Source organism: Patagioenas fasciata, chromosome 2 (genome assembly GCF_037038585.1).
Source record: "Patagioenas fasciata isolate bPatFas1 chromosome 2, bPatFas1.hap1, whole genome shotgun sequence".
Classification (NCBI taxonomy): domain Eukaryota; kingdom Metazoa; phylum Chordata; class Aves; order Columbiformes; family Columbidae; genus Patagioenas; species Patagioenas fasciata.
In genome coordinates, this window is record NC_092521.1 from 166,661,446 (window position 1) to 166,684,793 (window position 23,348).

The 23,348-nt window shown below is 52.8% G+C and overlaps 3 protein-coding genes across 7 annotated transcripts; 2 read left to right on the forward strand and 1 right to left on the reverse strand.

The window, feature by feature from the left end:
- Window positions 1-300: 300 nt before the first annotated feature.
- Window positions 301-14,418, reverse strand: GUK1 (guanylate kinase 1). 3 transcript variants are annotated; one of them, XM_065832601.2, is made up of 8 exons: window positions 14,301-14,418; window positions 8,256-8,369; window positions 7,440-7,481; window positions 6,237-6,333; window positions 2,883-3,021; window positions 1,494-1,578; window positions 1,094-1,179; window positions 301-479 (listed from the first exon to the last, which is right to left on the reverse strand). In XM_065832601.2, exons 1-8 carry the CDS (start codon window positions 14,341-14,343, stop codon window positions 444-446), a joined length of 642 nt encoding a protein of 213 aa, XP_065688673.1. In that variant the 5' UTR covers window positions 14,344-14,418; the 3' UTR covers window positions 301-443. The 3 variants fall into 3 exon arrangements, with proteins under 3 accessions (XP_065688673.1, XP_065688674.1, XP_071661531.1); XM_065832602.2 differs by lacking the exon at window positions 14,301-14,418 and adding an exon at window positions 12,387-12,499; XM_071805430.1 differs by lacking the exon at window positions 14,301-14,418 and adding an exon at window positions 11,202-11,541.
- On the forward strand, window positions 14,300-18,038 carry MRPL55 (mitochondrial ribosomal protein L55). 3 transcript variants are annotated; one of them, XM_071805431.1, is made up of 4 exons: window positions 14,300-14,438; window positions 15,902-15,995; window positions 17,597-17,786; window positions 17,863-18,038. In XM_071805431.1, exons 1-4 carry the CDS (start codon window positions 14,315-14,317, stop codon window positions 18,004-18,006), a joined length of 552 nt encoding a protein of 183 aa, XP_071661532.1. In that variant the 5' UTR covers window positions 14,300-14,314; the 3' UTR covers window positions 18,007-18,038. The 3 variants fall into 3 exon arrangements, with proteins under 3 accessions (XP_071661532.1, XP_071661534.1, XP_071661533.1); XM_071805433.1 differs by having other exon boundaries at window positions 14,433-14,507; window positions 15,934-15,995; XM_071805432.1 differs by lacking the exon at window positions 14,300-14,438 and adding an exon at window positions 15,561-15,599 and having other exon boundaries at window positions 15,934-15,995.
- Window positions 18,039-18,634: 596 nt separating this feature from the next.
- On the forward strand, window positions 18,635-22,855 carry C2H1orf35 (chromosome 2 C1orf35 homolog). The gene is made up of 9 exons (XM_065831994.2): window positions 18,635-18,700; window positions 19,769-19,906; window positions 20,005-20,158; window positions 20,241-20,286; window positions 21,350-21,432; window positions 21,551-21,623; window positions 21,951-22,030; window positions 22,179-22,319; window positions 22,513-22,855. The coding sequence occupies exons 2-9, from the start codon at window positions 19,813-19,815 to the stop codon at window positions 22,757-22,759; spliced, it is 918 nt and encodes a 305-aa protein (XP_065688066.1). The 5' UTR covers window positions 18,635-18,700; window positions 19,769-19,812; the 3' UTR covers window positions 22,760-22,855.
- The last annotated feature ends 493 nt before the right edge of the window (window positions 22,856-23,348 follow it).

Sequence of the window (23,348 nt, forward strand, 5' to 3'; positions counted from 1 at the left end):
GTGCCAACACCTGTGACTTTGGATACCAGCAAAGATGGGAGTCCCTCTGTCTGCAGGTGGAAGTGGGGGTCACAAATAGCTCCCCTGGATCAAGTGACATTTGCTGGACGTGACATGTACCTCCACAAATACCAGGGTGAGATCCCAAGCCTCGTGCCCTGATGGCTCCTCCGCAGCCTCACAGAACAATCTCTGCCCTTTGACAGCCGATGCTGCCGCTTCCAAAGCATCCATGCGAGGTACAAACCTGGGAGAGCCCACATGGAGCACATGGCGAACACAAACACAAGTGTGAGAGGGTTTTGTTTTCTTTCCTTTTAATAAAAACATCCTAGAGTAACTTGGGAGAAGGATGAGGCTAAAGGGAATGTCTCTCGGAATAAAAACGGTGTGACGTGCTTCGGGAATGATGTGCAAAGTGAAAACGTCCAAGCAGGCTTGGTTCAGGACTTCCTGGATTCTTGGGTCTTCTTGATTTCCTGCAAGGAGATCAGGAAAACAAGGAACAGCTCATTGTTTCACAGCTCTGGAGACCACGAGCGATCATCTCCTCAGACCAGCTCCATAGCTTCGCAGGACCACGCCCAGAGTTTACACGCGAGGCTTTAGGGACAAGGTTTGACTTTAGGTTGGATCTGGGGAACAATTTCTTCCCCAAAGGGCTGTGGGGCACTGGAACAGGCTGCCCAGGGCAGTGCTGGAGTCACCATTCCTGGAGGGTTGGACAGACGGAGATGAGGTTCTCAGGGACATGGGGCAGTGCCAGGGGTGGGTTATGCTTGGACTCCATGATCTTGAGGTTCTTTTCCAACCAAAATGATTCTACGATTCAAAGGCTCTTCAAAACCATCACACCCTTTTCATACTGTCCAGGGATGAATGTTTATTGTGTCCCTAACCCTTTATTGTGCTGGATCCGTTTTCCACTCTTGGCCCACTGATCCATCATCGCTCATATGTGATCTCCGCTCAACTACATCACTCAGCAGCTCAAAACAGATGAAGTGTGGGCATGAGGTGACATTTTTGCGGCTGCCTATAGACAGACCCTCATCTGCTCAACCCAAAGGCAGAAAATCCCTGAATGACTCACCTCCAGGAGGACCTCCTTCAATTCGGAATAGGCTTTTTCTAGATCATCATTAATAATGACCAAGTCGAACAGGCCGGGTTCTTTACCTACAGAGGGAGATGATGGCAGAGGAGTCAGAGGAGAACACGTTCCATCCCCCTCTCACCCCTCGTGCACGCCCCGAGTTCCTGTGGCATTTTAATATTATTACTGTTTCAGCCACTCCTAAGGCATTTTCTGTGTCAAGAGCCCACAAGGAATTGCAGTGGGAAATGATGCCACGTGGTGCTTAGATTAAACCCAACTAATGCTCAGGCCCGCTCTGGAGAATAAAAATCAGGTATTTGTGCAAAAAACAGCTCCTAAATCACCAAAGCACCCCCTTCCCCCGGGCACATCACCTAAGTTCCCCTGGACTTACTAAGTTCCAAATCTACACGGGCTGCAGTCAAACGCTTCAGCAAACTTTCTTCTGTCTCAGTCTTTCGGTCACGTAGTCGTTTTTCCTAAACCCAAATGACAAACGTTAAAGATACGCGTGCTCCAAACGCTGCCTGCAGAAACCACCACCCACCCCACAAGTCAGTGACCACAGGCACACGAGATAACACCCTGTGAAGGGTGAGGAGCCTCATTTACAACTCAGAGTAAACCAGTGGCCAGGCTGGGTTTGGGCTCAGGGTATCCCGGCCACAGCTCCAGTTCCTGGTCTATTTTCTCCTGTTTTCCCCCCCACACCCAGGTACTGCTGGGAGGTGAAATCTCTCTACTGGGCTCTCACATCTGGTCGTGTTGGCTTCTTTCTCCACTAACTCAATGAGAAACACAGACTCTACTGAAAACAAGAGGAGTCTTGGCCTTCACTGCCACATACTCCTTTGACGTCTTCAGCAATCGCCTACATGCATCTGCGTCCCACTCTGAACCACGAGAGGCATTTCACTTCTCCCAGAGGCACAAAGTCATCATTAATTATATAGGGACCCATAAGACCAGAGGGGTAGAGGATTTCCTAAGAATAGCTCTGCTGGAAGGACGGGCTGAGAGAGTTGGGGTGTTCAGCCTGGAAAAGGCTTCAGGGAGACCTTATGGTGGTCTTTCTGTACTTAAAACAAAGATGTGGGCAGACTTTTTAGCAGGGCCTGTTGGGATAGGACAAGGGGTGATGGTTTTAAACTAAAGGAGGGTGATTCAGGCCGAACATGAGGAAGAAATTTGTTACACTGAGGGCGGTGAGAGCCTGGTCCAGGTTGGCCAGGGAGGTGGTGGATGAACCATCCCTGGAGACATCCCAGGCCAGGCAGGATGGGGCTCTGAGCAACCTGAGCTGGTGAAGATGTCCCTGCTCATGGCAGGGGGGGCACTGGATGAGCTCTGAAGGTCCCTTCAACCCAAATTATTCTATGGTTCTATGATTTCCAGTGCTACAGAGAACCAGTCTCCCTCAGTTTGACTTCAATAGCTGGAGGCAAGTCTCCACACAAAAATCTCCTCTTCCCAGTATTAAGCACAACTTTTTGCATTTAAAGGCTGGTCACGCTGCAAGGGGAGTCCATAACCCAACATGGACAAACGTGCTGAGCTGTGGAAACTGTGCCAGAGGGACTCAATAGAAGCGCACAGGAAGATTATCCCTGGGAGCCAGTGGCTGGGTGTTAGACTGTGCAGAGTTAACCGTGTGCTCAGAAATGTCCCTCCCATCTATTCTACAGTCCTTAAAAACAGATGAACCAACCAGGGGGAAGCCCCATCGCTTCAAAGACGCTGATTACCTCTAACTGCCTAACGGCAAAGGAAGGCGGTCGCTCACCAAGATGTCAATGGAGGGAGGCTGCACGGAGATGTAGATGGGGTTCAGGTCTGTCCTCTTGATGTTCTTCACACCCTGGATGTCGATGTCAAGGACACAGATCTGGTTCTGGGCCTGAACAGCTTGCACTGCACCTTTACTGGGGAGAGAGCACAAAGGGAAGGGGTCAGAACATCCAGCCATAGCAGTGGGGGTTCGGTGTGTCCCCCTCCAGCAGCAGGTGCCACCCCACAGAGCTCCCCTGTGCCCAAATTGTGGCAGGAGAGAAGAAAGAGCCTGTGCTGCTCTTGCTAAACAGTTTCCCTTCCCCCAAGTGTCTTCTGTGCCCCTGCAGTAGAGCAGGGACCTGCTGTCTCCTGCTAGAGAGTCTGGCAAAACCACAATGGAAAGAGTAGAAATGGATAATGTGCAGTTATCCCATGAGCAGTGTGTCTTGGGTGCAGCTCAGGAAGCTTCTGCCTTCAACAAACACTGGAAAAACTTACACTAAAGATCAAAACACCAAGAAATTCCTCCTCCAGAGATCCACCGATTTCCATACCCCATGCCCCCTCCTGGAGGATGCGTGATCATAGAATCACAGAATAGTTTGGGCTGGAAAGAACCTTCAAAGCTCCCCCAGTGCCACCCCTGCCATGAGCAGGGACATCTTCACCAGCTCAGGTTGCTCAGAGCCCTGTCCATCCTGGTCTGGGATGTCTCCAGGGATGGTTCATCCACCACCTCTCTGGCCAACCTGGGTCAGGCTCTCACCATCCTCAGTGTAACAAATTCCTTCCTCATGTCCAGCCTGATCCCAGTCAATATTTGCACAGCGCTGGTTCTCCTTCCAACCAGGGCTCCGTGGCACAATGGACAGTGTGGAGAGAAGCTCTGCCAGGAGTTCCAAGGTGACACTGCAGGTTTTGAGGGAGTGAAGTCAGGAGGATTGTGCAGTGACACAAGAATCGCAGACTGGCTGGGGTTGGAAGGGACCTCTGGAGATCATCCAGTCCAACCCACCTGCTAAAGCAGGGTCACCAGAGCAGATCACACAGGAAGGTGTCCAGGTGGCTTTGAATGTCTCCAGAGAAGGAGACTCCACAACCTCTCTGGGCAGCCTGGGCCAGGCTCTGGCACCTCAAAGGAAAGAAGTTTCCCCTCATATTCAGATGGAATCTCCTGTGTTTCAGTCTGTGCCCGTTGCCCCTCATCCTGTCATTGGGCACCACTGAACAGAATCTGGTCCATCCTCTTGACACCCACCCTGGAGATATTTATAAGCACAGATATTAAGAGCAGATCTCAAGGTGGCTGGTGACATTCCTCCTGACCTGGGAATCCCACCACACAGGTCACAAAGCCCAGCAGGGAGGAGAAAGCTGAAGCAAAGCTGCCAGAGCATCACTCTGCCCTATACGAATACAGAAGTTTGCTGTCTTACCCAGGGCGGGCAGCAGCTAGAGCCCAGATCTGAGCACCATCCACCGCAAATCCACAAAAACACCCCCAAAACGACTTGGTTTGCCTTGTGAAAGCCACAAGCTTCATCTGTTATCACCAGGTATCAACTACCTCCCACTACAACCGATCTACAAAGAACCAGCAACTCTCAGAGGCCGGAGAAAGAGACTCCAAGCCCACACTCTGATTTCAGCCTCTAATTTAAAGTAGCTTCAAAGAAATCCTGGTTTCTGTGGGCAGGACTCCGTGTGATCCCACACACAGTGTCCTTTCAAGGCTCTTAAATTAAGCAATTAATTTTTAGTTATTCATTATTATTAGCTGATGAGATTAAGGGAGCAGAAAGGATTGGTGAAAACTTCAACTATTCTGCTAAGCTTGAAGGACACTCTCCTTTTTATCACAAATCTGATTAGAAACATCCTTAGGCACTTGTAGATGAAACAGACTTGGGGATTTTTTGTATTTATTTTGTTTGCAAACTGGTCTTTATCAGTGAGATGGTTTGGGTTCATTCCAGGCTCCCATCACCACGAACAGGGCACAGATGTGAATACACAGAGGGGATCAAAGTGAGGGCCAGGGAGAAAAGCACCTCAGAAACAAACCCAAGCACATCACTTAATTTGGTTCAGGTATCAAATTCCTGCAAATTTCGATTAAATCTGCTTAGAAGAGATGTCTTTGCAGCACCCAACCTGAGGAAAAGGCACCAAAATGAAATCCATCCACATATCAGGCACCAAAGAGCAGCCGTCTCCACACTTTGCCCGGCTGGATTAAGCGGGACACGTGATGGAAGGTAAAGCCTGTCCTACGCGGGATGAAGCTGGGGATTAAGGAGCTTGAACTCAGCTTCTCCTTGGTGCCTGGTATTTGGAAGACGAGCCGTCAGGTTCTTCTCTTGCCAAATCAGCGAGACTGGAAGTTTCAGGGGATTGTTTTCCTCCATCAGCTCAGAGAGAGCAGGGCCAGACCCCCACGAGGCTGCAGTGACAGCGGTGACACGTCACACTAAAACGTTACTGAAATGCAAAAGCACCAACTGTTCCTTCAGAGCTACAACACATTCAGTCTGGGGGCCTCATGTTGGTACCTCCCATAAGGAAACCATCCTCAGAAAGAAACTTTACCAAGTCCAAAAACACCTCAAAAAAGCACATTCATCTCTTTAAGAAACATAAGTCCTCTCAAAAAGCATTTCTTTAATGCCACTAATTAAATATCTCAAGAAACATTTAACTACCCTCCTTGGCAGGTCCTTTACTATAGCACCGCGATTTTCTCACAATAATTATATAAGATATCTGACTTCTAATTAACATTGCAGCTTAATGTTTTATTGATCGGCAGCCCTAACGCTCAGGGCAGTGCTATTTTAAAATCCACCTAACTCTTTAACCCCAGTCAAGGGTGCCACGCAATTTATCTATTTGTAAGCAGCCGCTTTATCAAAGCAGCACTTGTTTCGCAACAGCCAATACAGATATTGTCGTTTCTGCTCCCAAATTCATAGTATTCAACCATTAATTAACGCAGGGATAATGAGTGAGTCTCCCTTCTGCCCGCACTTGGAAAATATTAAGGAGCATGAATAGTCTGTGAAAATCACCCCATGTGAGAAAAATGAGAAATATATGAATGACTTCAGCAACCCTCAAACACTGGAGGCTGTAGAGAATTTCATCACGCAACGATGATCTAATTATGATGAGATAACCCTCTGCAAGTTAATTTTGTTGTCTTAATAAAGCTGACAAGGATCCCGCTAGCAAAATGAAAGGCTTTGATTATGGCAAGAATCAGTGTGTTTGGGGCAAAACAGCGTCACTAAGTTAAAATGTTATATTTCCTTCACCATCGTCTCAGCTCCCGGCACCACCTGGTTCAGTGGAGTCTGAACTGCGTTACCTCGTCCCATACATATTTCCGGAGAACTCCGCGTGTTCGATGAATTCACCGGCATCGATTTCTTTCTGCATTTCTTCTCTGGTCACAAAGTGGTAATCTAGAGAGGGAAAACAGGAAAAAATAGCCAAGAATTAACAGTTTTGAAGGTAAAGTTCACAGTCAAAATGACACCTGTGGGTGCTTAGGGGAGAAGCACCTTAAAATCCGCTTTGGCGGACCACAGATATCTACTTTCTAATTAATGTACACAGCATCCTCTTGCCACAGACACCTGCTCAAAACGTTTTGGAGCTTTTTGTGTGGCCAAAAATGCTGCTTTACCCCTTTTTAACACCATCCCCCTTTTCTGGTGCAGTGGGAACCTCCTTCCCCTCCCTACATTACAACAAGGTGTTTAATTTAAAAGCATTTATGATTAAAGACTAGAGTGGGACAAGAGAGAAGGAGATTAAAGGGAACATCAAAAACACACGAACTAAAAAGGAAAGTTTCTCTGTCTTTTGTTCAAATTCCTCCCTCTCACTTCCGAGTTAAAACTGCCATCGGAAATTCAATGCAAACCTCCTTTGATTCCTTCTAAAATAGGCAAACAAACCAGAAAACAGATAAGCAGCTGGCCAGCTGGATACAAGCTATTAACATAGATTAATGTAACTCATTAAGCAGTTGCATTTCAGAAAACATTGTGCATTTGAGGTATCTCCCCAGAGCTACCCAGCACTTCGGAAAATCAACCCACTCAATGCCTCAGTATAGACTTAAAACTGGGAGCCCCGCTTTGAAAACCCGGGCCAGTGAGTCCCAGAGACGGCGTCTAGAAAAGAAAACTGGCAGCACACGCTCTGCCTTGCTTAATATTTCACCACCTTATTACATTTTGGGTTTGTTCTGCTAAGTTCACTTCTCTTTGTGATCCTCCCTCCAACACATGGCACACGCGGTAAATGGCGATGGTCCCATTGCCACTGAGATCAAGAACAAAGTCGTGTGTTTGTGTGTGTGTATATACACAGACACACTCAAATATGTCATTACTGAACACCTGTTCCTCCTGGATAAGGAAATGGTCCCTATAAACACAAATGTAGGACCAATTTATCTGCTAGTGGGGATTCATGTGTGCACTTCATGTAAAAACTTGATGTTTTTCGGAGGAATTGTTTGCTGAGTTTGATGAGATGAGCACAACCATAACACACTCACCTTTGCCATTTACTTCACCAGGTCTTGGCTGCCTTGTGGTGTCTGTGAGCAAAAATACACATTGTAAATTTTGTAGATCGCCCAAGGAAGTAATAATATCAAAGAAATAAAAGCATACGGATTAACCCAATCACCTAGTAAATTGATCTTCTATTTAAAATGATCAAAACTTCTGAAACGAGCTCGATTAACACACAACGACACGCACGACTGGCCTACAACGGAAGGATCCTTGATAATCTGAAAACGATCAATTATAATTGTTCTGGGCTGAGCAGTCTGTGTGGGACTTGCCAAGCCAGGCTTAGTTTTCAGCTCTGCTACAGCTTCCATGCTTAACTCTAGACACATTATTCAGAGCTCTGCCTCAGTTCAGGGGAATTAGCGGTGCCCTACTTCAGTTATCTTCATTTTAAAAGATCATGCAGCACCTACACAGGTGCTTAAAATAGCCAGATTTAATGAATAAGGGCAAACTCCTGCATGAGGGTGAATAAATCAGCAAGACTTTAAATCCTGTTGGAAGTTGTTCAAGCTAAAATAATTTGAAGCACATGCTTCGAAAAGAAGCAAACCAAAAAGGAGCTGGAAAGCGTGGAAAGCAATGCTGATTATTTTATTTACGGGAGTTAATTAGCATGATAAGGCTCTGACCACCTGTAAGTTTTTGTAAAGCACCAGTTGCCAAAGTCTAAACTGCCTGCCAGGCCCACAGACAGACTAGGACATGGGCAAGCCCATTATTTGGGGCACAAATACAAATAAAGAAGCAGGTTCTGGTTTAGTGCCCTTCCCCAGAGACACATGGACACTCACGGGAGACGCTGAAGCCGAAGATGTTCTCATAATCTTTAAGCAATTTCTTTAACAAAGTGCTCTTCCCTGCACCCGATGGGCCGCTCAGAACCACTGGTCTCGGTCCCTGCATGGCTAGAGAGATGGAAAAATAAACATCTGGTTAGAAACATCCATGGAAAAACCACAACTAAGGGTTCCTAGAGGCGCCTGAGTCCACAAAAGAGCACAACAGCTTCACCTTAATTTGCTGCTGGCCCCAGGTTTCACCTCGGGAACAAACACCTCAGACAAAAACAGGACACAAATCACGGCAGCGTGAACGCTCCCGCGCAAGGGACTGAGGTTAAACTCACAGGACATAACTCAAAAGGGGAGGGAACTGGGCGCCAGCTGCCACTAAACAGAAATAATTCAAGTGAGCTCTGTTCTCTGTCACCAGGGATTGGTCCCTCTGGGATGCAAATCCTAGGGAAGATTCTCCCTAATAGGAGGAAAACGTCTGTGCCTGGTGGCATCTGGAGACATCACGGGACATCTGCAGACATCGGGGCTTCGACGCTTTATTGATAAGAGGTGCAGTCACAGCCACCTCCCTCTCATGGGGAAAGGCCTCAAGGAGCGTTTGTGCGAGATGTTGATGAGAAAGAAGCACAGAAATTGGTCACTGTTACAGACACGCATCTCCGAGTGAGGGATGGGACGCCCAGGCAATCAACACATCTCTTATGTTACCCATTTACATCCTAAAAAGCACAAACTACAAGCCTGTGATGGACAGTTCAACATTTCCTATCAGTCCTGGGATAAACATCCACAGATAAAGCCTCTACCACAAACGTACTGAAGTCCAGACTGTCCTCTGCCACTAAAGCCCAAAGCCTCGCAACAAAAGCCTGAGCATGGTGTGATCTGAGACACAAACGTGCTTTGGGGTTTATTTCCGCTATTTCCTGGAGCACAAACTCCAGCTCAAGGCATCTCGTGGCAAGAGAGAAGGGTTTGGTTCCTGGTATAGGAAAAAAAGAAGCAGTCTGGGGCCACACAGACTTTTTTTGCAGTTGTTATTTCAGCCAAAAAGAAAAAATCTGGGTGTTTTCATGAGCCCGTTTCTCTGGGGAGGAAGAAAGGTTAATTATTAACATGTGAATAAAGAAGAAAATCCTGTACCACAGTGCAGGGGGTACCGCTGGGGACCCTTGTCCATCAACAGCAATTCAGTAGCTTCTAAAAGAGGTGACAACCAGAGTGGGACAAATCAAACAGGCCGATTTTTCCTATTTAAAAACAAGCAGTAAAGCCTGGGGAAATGCATTTTTTTTTAACCTCATCATCCATGTGCGGCCCCAGGATCAACCAGCCGACAGACAGCATAATGCCTTTCCATTTCAAATTGGATCATAGCAATGTCACCCTGACCTCACAAGTCACTTTTTAAACTACCTTAAGCCAAATGCCATCTCTTAAAAATAAATCAGCTGCGGTTCGTGCCGTGGGTTAATCCAGCTGGGCAGCCTCCCCAGGCTGGAGTCCTCATCCCCGAATCCTTCCTGCACGGCTCTGCCATCGCACAGACACCCATCCAGCAGCAAATTATACGAGGTTTCCCTCCATTCCCCAAGGACGCGTTGTAGTTGTCTGATCAGAGTTTATCCAAACTTGTATAAAAGGACAGGGTGTTAATACATAAAAGTAGATGCGAGCAGCAGATAACGTGGATTAAAAAACTTAGAGGACCCATTCCCACTGTATAGAATCATAGATACATTTTGGTTGGAAAAGACCTTCAAGACCACTGAATCCAACCATAACCCACCCCTGGCACTGCCCCACGTCCCTGAGAACCTCATCTCCGCCTGTCCAGCCCTCCAGGGATGGTGACTCCAGCACTGCCCTGGGCAGCCTGTTCCAATGCCTCACAGCCCTTTGGGGAAGAAATTGTTCCCCAGATCCAACCTCAACCTCCCCTGGTGCAACTTGAGGCCGTTTCTTTGTGTCCCTGTCTCCCCTCAGCTCCTGTTCTCCAGCTGAACCCCCCAGGTCCCTCAGCGGCTCCCACCACAGTTGTGCACATCCACATTGCTGGATTAGGCTCCAGCACCCAAAACACTACAGCAAGGCTGAACAAACCTCTAGAAAGTCCTTCTGGGGACTTGTCTTACCTTTCCCTCAGCCCTTGTGTTTTTATTTTCAAAATATCACAGGTTTTTGCCTAAATGTTCAGTACAGAAAGAGGAAAACACACTCTCCTGCGCCTCCTCACCAGCAAAACGCTGATATTTGGTGCCTGCAGAAGGAAGCACAGGGGCCCCTGCTGAGTTCTCCAAACCATCTCCCCCTCTTCTGCCCCTGCCAGTTCCTCTCGCCCACATAAATAAAACAGTTTGCACTGCTTGCAAAACACTCCCGAGAAGAGGAGCTACATAAAGTTCATCATCCTCCATTCATCCCAGCGCACTCTGTAACACAGCTGCTACTGAACGATGCTCCCTCACCGCACATCGGCTTCCTCAGCCACCACCAAAAGCCCCCTTGAAATTTCATCCGCCCTTTAACAGGAGGAAAAGGAGAACTTAAAGCTGCCCAAATCGCTTAAAATCGTTCCAGATAAACTGGAAAGGGGTAAGAGGAATCAGCAAAGCGCTGGCTGGGAGAAGGCTCTGATACATCATTACCTTTTGCTTTTCCTCCCTTTCAGCCAAGGTAGAAAGTCCAGCTCCTCACAGCAGTGACGGGTTTGTGATAGGAGCGAGCGGGCAGAAAGCCGGGCTATTTGTGAGCTGCCTAAAGCTTTAATTACCCAGCCGCAATTTTAAGACGGCCAATAAAAACCGCTCGCTGGTCTTTAATCTCCTCTTGTGGTTTCTTCTCCACTCCCTGCCCTCCCGGCTGGCAAAGCCATGGTCAAACATCGCTAATGGGGCTGATGGGTGTGAGCAAATGCTTTTTGGGAGAGGAAAAGCATACCTGTCCCTGCAGGTAACCTCACAAATGACAGTTTTTGCTTCAGGTCAACGATCAGGCTACTTTATCCACCAGGAAGGTGACACGGAAACTCCTTCTCTTGCCCACGCAGACGCAAATCACACATTCCAGCACCTCCACAGTGGAACACACGGGGTCTGAGCCACGCTGGTGCTGCCTGTAAAACCACTGGTGGGATGTCAAGGGAAGATGGACAAGCTCTCCTTATTTCCTTTTTTTCCCCCGAAAAAAGATAAAGAACTAAAGTGAGAAGAGACACAAGGGTTGCAATCACAGCTCTCACTTCTTTGAGAAACAAGCTAAAAATAAACCGAGAGACTTGCAGGTGCTTCCTCTTGCCTCCCTCTAGACACAGCCCTTCTGCTGGAGATCTGCAGAGGAAAACAAGACCTAATTTAGAGGGGGGGGGAATAAAAAAAGCAGCCATTTCCACTGCCAGATGAAGGGGCTGGGCCCTTGGGGGCGGCAGACGGCAAACATCCAGCTGGCAAAGTGGGAATCTGTCTGAGTATGGAGCAAAAGCAGCTCCCAGGGAGCATTTTTGAGAGGTACCCACCACCCGGCACGGGGTGGGATCAGGGTTTTGGGGGCAGCTGCTCAGGGCTGAAGAGATGAAGGATGAAGATGTCCAGGAAGGGTGAACAGAGATGATCTCCGAGCAGTGCAGGTTAAACACACACCCTGACCCCAGGGAATCGCTTGTGACAACCGGCATTTCTGCCCTCACTGGGCTTCTCCGCTCCCCTGGCCCCATCAGACACAGCTCCTCTCCCTCCAGCAGCCCAGAGCCCTCAAAAACCACAAGTAAAGCACCAAAAAAGCCTGAGAAACCAAATCCGGTGGATACAGGGCTTTTTACACCTCCTGCATGGTTCCCAGCCCAGCAAGGCATCTGCACATCATATTTCAAGTTGTTTGCAGCAGTAACATAACAGATACATACTTATTTTGAGCAGTAGCTCAATTCTTTTCCTCTTTGCTCAGATTTCAGCATCTTCAGAGCAGTCAATCTGCAAATATTTAGCATAACCTCCACTCGGTTACCGCTAAAACAGTTTTGGATCCAGCCTAAGCACCATACGTTACTAAAACCACCATCAGCAAGAAAGCAGAAGGGCTATTTAACACTATTTAATAAAAACCCTCATGTTTGGGGAGGTACCACACCTGGGACTGAGGACAAACGGCCATGGAGACCCTGCTGGGCTGCAACAAGAGGTGGTCACCGAAGGAGCTTTTCTTGGGCTGCTCCCACCTGCTAAACTCCCCCTGGATTTTAACTGGCAAAGCAAAGCACAAGACATCACAAGAGTTAAACGAAATTAATGCTGATTAGCAGAGAGGCTTTACAGAGAAGGTAAAGCCCCCTTGCAAAGTAGAAAAGAAGATTAAAGGACAGTTTGTCTGAAGCCCCAGGAAAGGTTTCCTGAATGAGGAGTATAATCCCATTCCCTATTTTTAGCAGGTTTGTTATAAAGCTGCAACTCGCACCTCGCTCAAGTTGAAAACCCGGCCCAGCCGCAGCAACACAACAAAGTTTAACATTATTTAAGAACAAACAAACGCTCGGCATCTCAATGGCTGCAAGGAGCCCTAAGGGCTGGATGTCTCCCCCGGCCACTCATATGACACCAGCTGCTCCAGCAGCCTGGGATCCACCCTCGTTTAGTCAGGGAACAGGTGGGTAAAAGCTCCAGGGCTTCATTTGCAGTTTCCCAGCACACACAGACCATGTGGGAGAGCCAGCAGGTTCCTTCCATAAAGAGAATTAATCATTTGCAGGACTGAAACAGGAATAGAGCATCCTCACCATGGAACACTCAGCCACCGTCTTCCTGGAAAAACCTCAAAAGCACTAATTAACTGGCTGCACTGATTAGCGCTTTGCGGGGAAGGATGATGCAGCAGGGGGAACAAGAACCTCTCGCTCAAGGTCACTGCAGAAATCACCCAGGTCCAAGTCACAGATGAGACCAGGAGTCACTCCAAACCCGTGTCCTGCTGTAAAACTGGACCAGTTTAACCAGCCAACTGGTCCCAGACAGTTTTACACAGTCAGGTGAATTCCTACGGAGGTGAAGCTCGGCCAGGTGTGGTTTTGCCACCTGCTTCCCCTCGTGTTCCACCACGCAGAGCTTTTATTTTCGGATATGTGAAGGGTGTGAACCCCAAAGCCTCTCCCTCACCTCACCACCCCACATAACCCCAATGGTTCAGCATGCAAAACCCCCCTCGCCTTCTCCAACTGGGGAGGGGGGACATCCCAGGGCCACCCCTAGTGATCGGAACCCATGCGGCTGGAAAGAAGGGGATGATGCCAGTCCGGGGGTGGCTTAAAACCTGTCCCACGGTGAGGAGGGGGAAGGATGAGGAGCCAGGAGCCCCTGTGAGGGGCTCAGTCCCCCCCAAACTGACACCTCAGCCCACAGGGTCCCTCTGAGGGGCTCAGACCCCCCAAACCAATATCTCAGCATCACCTAAGCCCCTTCAGCCCAAGGATCCCTTTGGCGGGTTCAGGCCCCCAAATCGACATCACAGCCCCACCTGGGACCCCTCAGCCCAAAAGTCCCTGTGAGGGGTTCACCCCCCCCAAAGTAACACCTCAGCCCGAGGGTCCCTCTAAGAGGCTCAGCCCCCCCAAACCAATACCTCAGGCCCACCTAGACCCCCTCAGCCAAAGGGTCCCCGTGAGGGGCTCACCCCCCAAACTGACACCTCAGCCCAAAGGCTCCTCTGAGGGGTTCACCCCCCCAGACCGACACCCCAGCCCCACCTGGGCCCCCTCAGACCAAGAGTCCCTGTGAGGGGTTCACCCCCCCCAAAATGACACCTCAGCCACAGGGTCCCTGTGAGGGGCTCAGCTCCCCCAGACCAACACCTCCGCATCACCTGAGCCCCCTCAGCCCAAGGGTCCCTTTGAGGGGCTCATCCCCCACACACCGACACCTCATCACCTCAGCACGGCCTGCGCCCACGTGAGGGGCTCAGCGCCCCGGGGCCGGCTGGGCCTCACACCCCCCACCTCCCCCGCCCCAGGACAGGCCCCTGAGGGAGCTCGAGCGCTCCGCACCCCGCGCTCACCCGCCGCCCGGGCGATGGCGTCGCGCAGCCGCCGCCAGATCATGGCGGGGGGGGGGGTGGACGGGGGGATCGATCCCGGCAGCCCCCGCGCTCCCGCCGCCGCCACGCGTCCTGACGTCACGCGGAGGCGGCGATCACGTGAGCGGAGGGCGGCGGGGCGGACTACGAGTGGCGGGGGGGGGCGGACGGTGAATCCGGGACCGGACGGTGCGGGGGGGACATGGGGATGGATCGTGGTGGGTGGGGGGGATAATGTGGGGTCTGGGTGCGGTGGGGAGGGCGGGCTGAATCGTGGTGGGACGAACTACAGCGCGGTGGGGGGAAATCACGCTGGGTTGAACCATAGTGGGGCGGCGGGGATGTGCTGGGCCGGGGGGCGGGGCCACCGGGGGGCTGAACCATGTTTGGGGTGGGGGGAAGATGTTGTGGGGCTGAACCACGATTGCTGTGGGGGGAGATGCTATAGGGCCGAACCATGATTGGAGTGGGGGGAGATGTTATAGGGCCGAACCATGATTGGGGTGGGGGGAGATGTTATTGGGCCGAACCATGATTAGGGTGGGGGGAGATGTGATGGGGCTGAACCATGATTGGAGTAGGGGAGATGATGTGGGGCTGAACCACGATTGGAGTGGGGGAAGATGTTGTGGGGCTGAACCACGATTGGGGTGGGGGAAGATGTTGTGGGGCTGAACCATGATTGGGGTGGGGGGAAGATGTTGTAGGGCTGAACCATGATTGGAGTGGGGGGAGATGTGATGGGGCTGAACCATGATTGGGGTGGGGGAAGATGTTGTGGGGCTGAACCATGATTGGGGTGGGGGGAGGTGTTGTGGGGCTGAACCATGATTGGGGTGGGGGGAAGATGTTGTGGGGCTGAACCATGATTGGAGTGGGGGGAGATGTGATGGGGTTGAACCATAATTGGGGTAGGGGGAGATGTGATGGGGCTGAACCATGATTGGAGTGGGGGGAGATGTTGTGGGGCTGAACCATGATTGGAGTGGGGGGAGATGTGATGGGGCTGAACCATGATTGGAGTGGGGGGAGATGTTGTGGGGCTGAACCACGATTGGGGTGGGGGAAGATGTTGTGGGGCTGAACCATGATTGGAGTGGGGGGAGATGTTATAGGGCCGAACCATGATTAGGGTGGGGGGAGATGTTACGGGGCTGAACCATGGCGGGAGCAGGGGGAGCCGTTATCTGAAAGGAGGTTGGAGCGTGGAGGGGGTTGGTTTCTTCTCCCAAGGAACAAGTGATGGGATGAGAGGGAATGGCCTCAAGTTGCGCCGAGGAGGTTGAGCTTGGATCTTGGGAACAATTTATTTATGAAAAGGGCTGTGGGGCATTGGAACAGGCTGCCCAGGGCAGTGCTGGAGACACCATCCCTGGAGGGGTTTAAAAGACATATAGATGAGGTTCTTGGGGACATGGGGCAGTGACAGTGTTGGGTTATGGTTGAACTCCATGATCTTGAGGGTCTTTTCCAACTAAAATGATGCTGTGAGGATGGGGCTGAACTGTGGCAGGCATGGGGAGGGGATGCACTGTGATGGGGACATGGGGCTGTCACCCCCCAGGAGAGCCCCTTGTCCCCAGGGTGTCCCCAGGAGCCTCATGTCCTCTCCCAGGGTGTTCGTGGAGGATCCGTCCTCGCCTGGGCTGCGATGGTGACCGTGAGCCGGGCACTGAGGTGAGAGCGGTGGGGGTGGCGGTGACCCCCGGGGACAGGTCACAGAATGACGGGGTGATTTGGGTTGGAAGGGACCTCTGGAGATCACCCAGTCCAACCCACCTGATAAACCAGGGTCACCAGAGCAGATCACACAGGTGGGTCCAGGTGGGTTTGAATGTCTCCAGAGAAGGAGACTCCACAGCCTCTCTGGGCAGCCTGGGCCAGGCTTTGGCACCTCAAAGGAAAGAAGTTTCTCCTCATATTCAGATGGAACCTCCTGTGTTTCAGTCTGTGCCCATCACCCCTCATCCTGTCATTGAGCACCACTGACCAGAGTCTGGTCCATCTTTCCACCCTGATATATTGATAAGCATTGATGAGATCCCCTCTCAGCTTCTCTTCTCCAGCTGAACAGCCCCAGCTCTCTCAGTGTCTTCTCATCACAAAGATGCTCCAGACCCCTCAGGATCTCTGTAGCCTCCGCTGGACTCTCTCCAGTAATTCCTTGTCCTTCTTGAACTGGGGAGCCCAGAACTGGACACAGGACTCGAGTGACCGTGTCCTTCAGCAGGAGCCTCAGCAGCTCCTCTGCCTTCAACAAGGTCCTGCACCTGGGGAAGAACAACCCCAGGCACCAGTACAGGTTGGGGTGGACCTGCTGGAAAGCAGCTCTGCAGAGAAGGACCTGGGAGTTCTGGTGGACAACAGGGTGACCATGAGTCAACAATGTGCCCTTATGGCCAAGAAGCCAATGGTACCTGGGTTGCATGAGGAAGAGTGTGAGCAGCAGGTGGAGGGAGGTTGTTCTTCCCCCTCTACTCTGCGCTGGTGAGGCCGCATCTGGAGTTGTGTGTCCAGTTCTGGGCTCCCCAGTTTAAGAAGGAAAATAAGTAAATTCTTCTACAGTGAGGGTGGTGAGAGCCTGGCCCAGGTTGCCCAGAGAGGTGGTGGATGAACCATCCCTGGAGACATCCCAGGCCAGGCTGGACGGGGCTCTGAGCAACCTGAGCTGGTGAAGATGTCCCTGTCATGGCAGGGGGGGCACTGGATGAGCTTGGAAGGTCCTTTCCAACCCAAACCATTCTGTGATTCTATGGAATTACTGGAGAGAGTCTAACAGTGGGCGACAAAGATGCTGAGGGGTCTGAAGCATCTTTGTGATGAGGAGAGACTGAGAGAGCTGGGGCTGTTCAGCTGGAGAAGAGAAGCTGAGAGGGGATCTCATCAATGTTGATAAATATCTCAGGGTGGGTGTCAGAGGATGGACCAGACTCTGTTCAGTGGTGCCCAATGACAGGGTGAGGGGCAATGGGCACAGACTGAAACACAGGAGGTTCCATCTGAATATGAGGGGAAACTTCTTTCCTTTGAGGTGCCAGAGCCTGGCCCAGGCTGCCCAGAGAGGTTGTGGAGTCTCCTTCTCTGCAGACTTTCAAACCCACCTGGACACAGCCCTGTGTGATCTGCTCTGGTGACCCTGCTTTAGTAGGTGGGTTGGACTGGATGATCTCCAGAGGTCCCTTCCAACCCAACCATCCTGTGATTCTGTGGGTTTGGTGTCCCCCACGCTGACCTCCCACAAGCCACAACTGACCACAGTCCATTCCCCACCCCACCAGCGCCCTGCGCCTCGCCGCCGTCCCCAAGCTCCTGCCGCCCATCGTCACCCCCGTCCGCGGCAACTCCAACCGCGCCGCCATCTCCCACCTGCACCGGCAGCGCTACGGACGCCTCTACCCCGTCCTGCTGGTCAAAACCGACGGCTCCACCGTCCGCCTGCGCTACAAGGAGCCCAAGAGGATCCTCATGGTGAGGCTGGGGGGACGGCGGGGGGTTTGGTGAGGCCATTGGGGGGGGTCTCACACCATCTTACGTGTCCCCCCAGCTGCCCCTGGACAGCAACACGCTGCCCGAGGAGGAGCGCAGGGCACGGCTGCGCCGCCACTTCCCCAGCAAACCCAAGGCCGAGGCGGAGGAGACGTTCGAGGGCATCGACCTGAACACCTACAAGAAGTTCTGGAAGAAGTGAGGAGCTGGAATAAAATTTAAATAAATTAATAACGGGAAGCTGTGGTGTCGTTCCGTGGGGTTTTTATTGCCTGGGGTGGCACCTCCGTACTCTGAACGTGGAGTCACTTCCATAGATTCTTCTTCCCTACACGGTGTTCATAATAACGGAACATTATTGCAAAAAATAACCCCCCATCTTAAACCCTGATCAATGTTGTCCCGTCACCGTGAGGTCCCCATTAGTCTCCTTTCTTCTCCCAATTTAATTCCAACTTGAATGTGGATAAATGTAGTTTTGCTGACCCCCAAGTTCGTATTAATGAATATACTCGCTTCTAAATGTTCTCTTGCTCGCAAAGTTAAAAGCAGTTTAATTATTACGCTTAATAGAGGCTCTAAAATTTCATATTGGGGATGCGAAGCTGAATTTGTGTGCAATGTTGTTAAAAGCTTTCGGGACAAAAGCCACCTTCTGTTGGGGTCAGGAATCCCCCTTCTGGCAGCTGTGTATCGAGATTGTTAATGGTTGGATTTGATGATTTAAAAAAAGAAGAAATTAGAAGCAAAACGATTCTAGGGAGCAGCCGGGAGCTCCGCGGCTCCCCCCGCGCTCGGTGGTATCTCCCGCTGCTCTTCCCATTCCCCCTCTCCGGCTGTGCGCGGTGGTAGCGGCCGGGGCGGGAGGGCGCGCGGGCCCCGGAGCGGCGCGCGAGGTGCGTGCGGCGGGGGGGGGTGGGGGAAATCGGAACGGGGGGGGCGTGTGTGTGTGTGTGTCCCCACGAGTGTCCCCGTATGTGTTCCCGCGGGTGTCCCCGCGGTTCGCAGCCGCTTCCTGCTCTCGGAGTCACGGGCGTGCAGCCCCCGGGACTGCGGGGATTCCCGGGGGTGTTCACAGCGTCCCCGGGCCGTGCAACCCCCACCCTGTGCAGTGCAATCCCCCGTGCTGTGCACCCCGCCCCGTGCAGTGCACCCCCCCGTGCTGTGCAATCCCCTCCGTGCTGTGCAACTCCCCTTGTGCTGTGCACCGCCCCCCCCGTGCATTGCACCCCCCCATGCTGTGCAACCCCCCACGTGCTGTGCAACCCCCTGTGCTGCGCACCCCCCCCCGTGCTGTGCACCCCCCCTGTGCTGTGCACCCCCCCCCGTGCTGTGCACCCCGCCCCGTGCTGTGCACCCCCCCCGTGCTGTGCACCCCCCTGTGCTGTGCACCCCCCCCCGTGCTGTGCACCCCGCCCCGTGCTGTGCAACCCCCCCCATGCTGTGCATCCCCCCCGTGCTGTGCAACCCCCCCAGAGCATTGCACTGCTCCGTGCTGTGCACCCCCCCCGTGCTGTGTACCCCCTATCTGTGCTGTGCCCCCCCCGTGCTGTGCACCCCCCCCCCGTGCTGTGCACCCCCTATCTGTGCTGTGCACCACCCCAGTGCTGTGCACCCCCCCCGTGCTGTGCAACCCCCCCTCCTGTGCAGTGCACCCCCTCGTGCAGTGCACCCCCCTGTGCAGTGCACCCCCCCATGCTGTGCACCCCCCATCTGTGCTGTGCAACCCCCCGCATGCTGTGCAACCCCCCCCCATGCAGTGCAACCCCCCGAGCTTTTCACCCCCCCATAGATATCACAGCTCCCCTGTGCTCAGCTGCCCCCCCACAGGGCTTTGGTTACCCCACCACCTCCGGGGGGGCCACATTTGCATCCCCACACTTCCAAGAGACCCCCCAGGGTTGCACAGAGAAGCTTGGGGACACACACACACACACACAAACCCATTGCTGATCTCCTTGCAGGTGTCAACCCCCCCCGCCCCGACACCCCCGTGGGGTCCAGCACCATGTTCGGCTCATCCCGGGGGGGGGTCCGGGGGGGCCAGGACCAGTTCAACTGGGAGGACGTCAAGACGGACAAACAGCGGGAAAACTACCTGGGTAAGGGCTGACCTTGGCCAGACCCCCCCGTCCCCATCCTTTTTGCCCCCCCCCCGACACAGTTTTGGGGTGCAAATGGAGGGTTTTGGGTTCCGCAGGGAACTCCCTGATGGCCCCGGTGGGTCGGTGGCAGAAGGGGAAGGACCTGACCTGGTACGCCAAGGGCAAGAAGGACACGGCCCCCCCGGTGTCCCGCGAGGAGGAATTGGCCGCCGTGCGCCTGGCCGAGCAGGAGGCCATGATGGCAGCGCTGTGAGCCAACACCCCCCCCTTACAAAAAAATAGGGGTGCAATGCATCCCCAACCTCCGCATCACCCCCTTTTGTTTTTATAGGGGCTACAAAAACGTGAAGAGGCAGCCCACCGGGCTCAGCAAGGAGGTAAGGGGGGGTATACGTGTCCCCCCGGCATCGCCGCATAGCGGGGTGACCCCACCTTTACTTTTTTGGGGACACACAGCCCATATCCCACAGCTCGTGGCCTGGACGGGTGTATCTGCGATGGGTAAAGATCCAACCCAAAGAGTTGTGGTGAACGGAGCCAAGTCCAGTTGGTGGCCATTTGGTCACCAGTGGTGTCCCCAGGGCTCAGTGCTGGGGCCAGTTCTGTTCAGTCTCTTTATCAGTGATCTGGATGAGGGGATCGAGTGCACCCTCAGTTTGCAGGTGACACCAAGTTGGGTGGAGTGTTGATCTGCTGGAGGGTGGGAAGGCCACGCAGAGGGGTCTGGATCGATGGGCTGAGGCCAATTGTCTGAGGTTCAACAAGGCCAAGTGCCGGGTCCTGCACTGGGGTCACAACAACCCCGTGAACGCTGCAGGCTGGGGAAGAGCGGCTGGAAAGTGCCTGGGGGAGAAGGAGCTGGGGGTGTTGATGAACAATGGAACATGAGCCAGTGTGTGCTCAGGTGGCCAAAAAGGCCACCAGCATCCTGGCTTGTGTCAGGAACAGTGTGGCCAGCAGGACTAGAGAAGTGGTTGTGCCACTGTACTCAGTGCTGGGGAGGCCAAATCCTGAATCCTGGGGGCAGTTTTGGGCCCCTCACACCAAGAAAGGCCTTGAGGTGCTGGAGCGAGTTGAGAGAAGGGAACGGAGCTGGTGAGGGGCTGGAGCACAAGTGTGATGGGAGCGGCTGAGGGACCTGGGGGGTTCAGCTGGAGAACAGGAGCTGAGGGGAGACAGGGACACAAAGAAACGGCCTCAAGTTGCGCCAGGGGAGGTTTAGGTTGGATGTGGGAACAATTTCTTCCCCAAAGGGCTGTGGGGCATTGGAACAGGCTGCCCAGGGCAGTGCTGGAGTCACCATCCCTGGAGGGGTTTAAAAGAAGCAGAGATGAGGTTCTCAGGGACACGATTTAGTGCCGGAGTTGGGTTGTGGTTGGGCTCGATGATCCTGAGGGTCTCTCCCGAATGAAACGACTCTCTGATGCTCTTCCCCCTCAGGACCTGGCCGAGGTTTGCAAGCGGGACGGCGCCGAGCGGGACCAGCGGGACGTGGACCGAGTGGTGGGTTTGGGCAGCTCCAGGTATGAGGTTTTGTGGGGGGGATCCCACACTGAAACGCCCCATTTTTTAAGATGTATTTTGCCTTTTTAATGCTGTGTTTTGGTGGGTTTATTGTCGTTTCGTGCCGTCTCTCCCCAGCGGCAGTGCCGGCCGGGTGATGCTGTCCAAGGAGGACAAGGAGGCGGCCAAGATGGGGCTCTCTGTCTTCACGGTACCGTCCCATCTTCCTTGGGTCTAAAAAAAGAGGGAAAAGAGCAAAAAGTCCCATCTTGCACTTGGAATATTTCATTTAAAAACAAAGTGGTGGTTGGAGCGCAGAGCTCCCCGTGTCCTGTTTGCATAGCATTAATTGGTGGGGTTTTAATTGACGAGCGGCTCTTGTGGGTATTTTAATATTTTTTCGCTAATTTAATTTTTATTTCAATTCTTTTCCAAACCAATTATAATTTTTAAAGGGCCAAAGTCCCTTTTGCTTGTAATTCGAAGCCAGGAGCTCACTGACCCGCTCTGTATTTCCCTCCTACTCTTCAAACCCCAGCACCAAAAAGTCTCCAGCAGCCCCGAGATGTCTGGTCCCAAGAAGAAGCAGGAGAAGGAGGAAAAGGTGGAGGAGAAACGGTGAGGATGGGGAGCACCCCTTTGGTGGGAAACCACCACAAATGGCCTTCTTTGGAGGCTTTTCCTTGGCCATGGAGGGATGGGGATGAGTGTTTGGAGGAGCCGGAGGGACACGCGGGATCATTAGGGTCTGATCTCTTCCCCACAGACCGGAGGGCAACAAGAAATCGAAAAAGGAGAAAAAGAAGAAGAAAAAGAAGAAACATAAGAAGGAGAAGAAGAAGGACAAGCATCACAAGAAGGATGCTGCCCTGTCGTCTTCTGATTCTTCTTCGGAGCAGGACGAGAGGTGAATGGGTTGGGATGAAGGCCTTGGTCGTGGGGAGGGGGATGAAGGATTCAGGAGAACCCCAATTTCATGGCTGGCATTAGGCTGCCTCCTTGGCACCTCCTGCCTTTCCAAAATCCCTTTTTCATCTCCAAAATCATCTCATTGGCGTCTCCATTGTCCCCACTGTCACTTAACCCCCTCCATCCCGCAGGCACCACCGCCAGAAAACCCAGCAGCGTCCCGAGACGTCGCGGCACGGCCGGCGCCGGCACCACAGCGGCTCCTCCGCCGGCAGCCGCGGTTCGGGCAGGAGCCCCTCGCGCCGGCGGCGCAGCCGGAGCCGCGACCACCGCGGTCGGCACCCGTCCCCGCGGCACAGGGCAAGGAAGAGGAGCAGGAGCCGGTCCCCTTCATCCCGTGGAGTCCGGCAACGCCACGACACCGATTCCGAGGACTGAGAGGGAGCTTGTTTGGTTATTTTGGTTTTATTTTTTTTCTGGGGAGAGTTCATATAGGTTATATATTTTTTAAGATTATTAAATTAAAAAAAGCCGCAGCACTGTGGTTGTTGGGGCTGAATCTGGCAAAGGGATCGATGGGCTGAGGCCAGTTGTATGAGGTTCAGCAAGGCCAAGTGTCAGGTCCTGCACTTGGGGCACAACAACCCCATGGCTGGAAATCACTGCCTGGTGGTAAAGGACCTGGGAGTGTTGGTGACAGCGGCTGAACATGAGCCAGCGTGTGCCCAGGTGGCCAAGAGGCCACCAGCATCCTGGCTGGGACCAGCACTGGTGTGGCCAGCAGGCCCAGGGCAGTGACCGTCCCTGTGCTGGGACCTGGGGAGGCCAAACCACAAATCCTGGGGGCAGTTCTGGGCCCCTCATGGCTAGAAAGGCCTTGAGGTGCTGGAGTGAGTTGAGAGAAGGGAACGGAGCTGGTGAGGGGCTGGAGCACAAGTGTGATGGGAGTGGCTGAGGGAGCTGGGGGGTTCAGCTGGAGAACAGGAGCTGAGGGGAGACAGGGACACAAAGAAACGGCCTCAAGTTG